Source organism: Octopus bimaculoides, chromosome 15 (assembly GCF_001194135.2).
Source record: "Octopus bimaculoides isolate UCB-OBI-ISO-001 chromosome 15, ASM119413v2, whole genome shotgun sequence".
NCBI lineage: Eukaryota > Metazoa > Mollusca > Cephalopoda > Octopoda > Octopodidae > Octopus > Octopus bimaculoides.
The window spans coordinates 40,045,037-40,047,391 of NC_068995.1; the positions used below are offsets into that span (position 1 = coordinate 40,045,037).

The 2,355-nt window shown below is 41.2% G+C and overlaps 1 protein-coding gene and 1 long non-coding RNA gene across 3 annotated transcripts in view; one reads left to right on the forward strand and one right to left on the reverse strand.

Moving 5' to 3' along the window:
• The window catches only part of LOC106873515 (uncharacterized), a 94,726-nt gene that overhangs the window by 67,885 nt on the left and 24,486 nt on the right, over positions 1–2,355 (forward strand). The window lies entirely within an intron of this gene.
• The window catches only part of LOC106873514 (carbohydrate sulfotransferase 15), a 29,448-nt gene that overhangs the window by 17,253 nt on the left and 9,840 nt on the right, over positions 1–2,355 (reverse strand). For both annotated transcript variants that reach the window (XM_052973287.1, XM_014920899.2), the window contains one exon: positions 988–1,207. In XM_052973287.1, coding sequence (XP_052829247.1) covers positions 988–1,159 — 172 coding nt within the window. In that variant the 5' untranslated portion in view covers positions 1,160–1,207. Of the gene's footprint in view, positions 1–987; positions 1,208–2,355 lie in introns of those variants that run through there.

The window sequence follows — 2,355 nt, forward strand, 5'->3', positions numbered from 1 at the left end:
ACAAACGCTATACAGGAAGCAAGCTTCTTACTACCCAACCACGCTTGCGTCTGTGTGTGTGTGTGTGTATGTGTGTGTGTGTGTGTGTGCATACTCTCTTTTACTCTTTTACTTGTTTCAGTCATTTGACTGCGGCCATGCTGGAGCACCGCCTTTAGTCGAGCAAATCAACCCCAGGACTTATTCTTTGTAAGCCTAGTACTTATTCTATCGGTCTCTTTGCCGAACCGCTAGGTTACGGGGACGTAAACAGACCAGCATCGGTTGTCAAGCGATGTTGGGGGACAAACACAGACACACAAACAACACACATATATATATACATATACACATATACGACGGGCTTCTTTCAGTTTCCGTCTACTAAATCCACTCAGAAGGCTTTGGTCGGTCCGAGACTATAGTAGAAGACACTTGCCCAAGGTGCCAACCAGTGGGACTGAACCCGGAACCATGTGGTTGGTAAGCAAGCTACTTACCACACAACCACTCCTGCGCCTATGCGCATACGTATATATTTTATCTATAAAATAGAGAAAGAAAATGTAATTCACGAGACTCTTTATCCAGAACCACTACAACTGTTTCGATCCATCATGCACCGGTATCTTGCAGGTGAGCTTCTGTAGAAACAGTTGTGATGCATCGTGGGTGCAGATGTGTCTTCTCGGGTGATTTTTCAAAATGTATCTCGTTTTTTTTTTTTTGTTCGCCGTTTCGCTTATTTCTATGACAATACATTTTGATAATTGTAGCGTATTGTGTGCCTCTAGAATGAAAAATTCTTCTCATATAAACAATAAAATAAAGAATACGAGGATAAAATAGTTAAGAATCAAAATTAAAATTAATGAATTAAGGTTCTTCGACCTTGCATTTAAGGAACTAAAACCCAGACATATAGAGGGGTGGATTCAATACATTAGTTCGATTTAAGCAACTTTTCCTTCTGATTAAAAATAATAAAAAATAAACTGAATGATTTACCGAATCGCCTCCACGACCACCAGTGAGTTTCTTTTCCATTGAGTGCATTTGTTCGGAGTAATTCTGGATGTTGTCTTAGTCGAGAAAATAGATCAGTTGTACCACATTTATCAACTCCAACCAGATAAAAATATGGTAAACAACGCAAAGTTAAGGTTTTTCCACCCGGCATTTCATACCAACAAGGGTTCTTGAAGCGATTCGAAAATGGTATCGGTTTCTGGAAACAGAAATATATTACGATAAAAGTGCCAACTGCAAATTTAATTTTATATATAAATGAGTGTGCGCGTGTGTTTGTAATAAATGTATATTTTGTATATATCACTTTCGTTGGCTACGAAGGTCTTCAGCAACATCGAGATGAACGCAGTACTAAAATCTCTGAAAATGTAAGGAGTTGAGGTGCAATACACCAAACGATATAGCTCTGCTATTGCCACTCTAAGAGTTTCATCTAAGATGGATGTCAAACAAGGAGACAGCATCTCTCCAAAGTTTTTTTACCGCATGCCTAGTAATAGTAAAAAAAAAGGGCATCAACTGGAAAGAGGGCATGAACATACTTATCGAACTATGAAATTATACTTATCACCCAAACCACAGATCAACTGCAGACATTCTGACAGAACTGCACACCCATTGTTCAGCCTTATGTCTTAAACTGAACCGCATGAAAACAAAACACATGCGACCAGGAAGCGTAACGGAGTATGTCACACATTGAATGTGCACCGAGACATAGATGCCAAAATGCCGAGGAGAATAAGGGTAGGAAGGAAGGCATTTACTTCGATAACAGATGTGCTCAAAGCAAAGCTGGACAAGACCCTACGTGTCAGACCCTATCATAGTACTGTCTTAACTGTGCTGTCTATATGCAAGTGGGTTACTGCGAAGAAGGAGAAACATCGACTGGATACGTCTCAAAGGGCGATGGAAAAATCCATGCAAGGAATATCGTTGCGAGAGCATATCCGAAAAGAGATTATTCGCGAGAGAAACGGAGTGAACGGTGTTATCGCATAATATGAGAAGTCAAAGTCCCGCTAAGCCGGACATGTCGCAAGATTCACTGGCAGCAGGTGGACCCGTACATTTGAGTTATATCCGCGATGATGTGAAAACAATTTGGCTCAAAATCGAAAAGAACTGGAAGATACAAAACAATTGTAGGAGTGGCTGTGTGGTAAGTAGCTTGCTTACCAACCACATGGTCCCGGGTTCAGTCCCAAAAGAAACAGGAAGTAAGAGAAAGAGTACAGCAGGGTTCGCCACCATCCCCTGCCGCAGCCTCGTGGAGGTTTAGGTGTTTTTGCGCAATAAACACTCACAACGCCCGGTCTGGGAATTGAAACCGCGATCCTA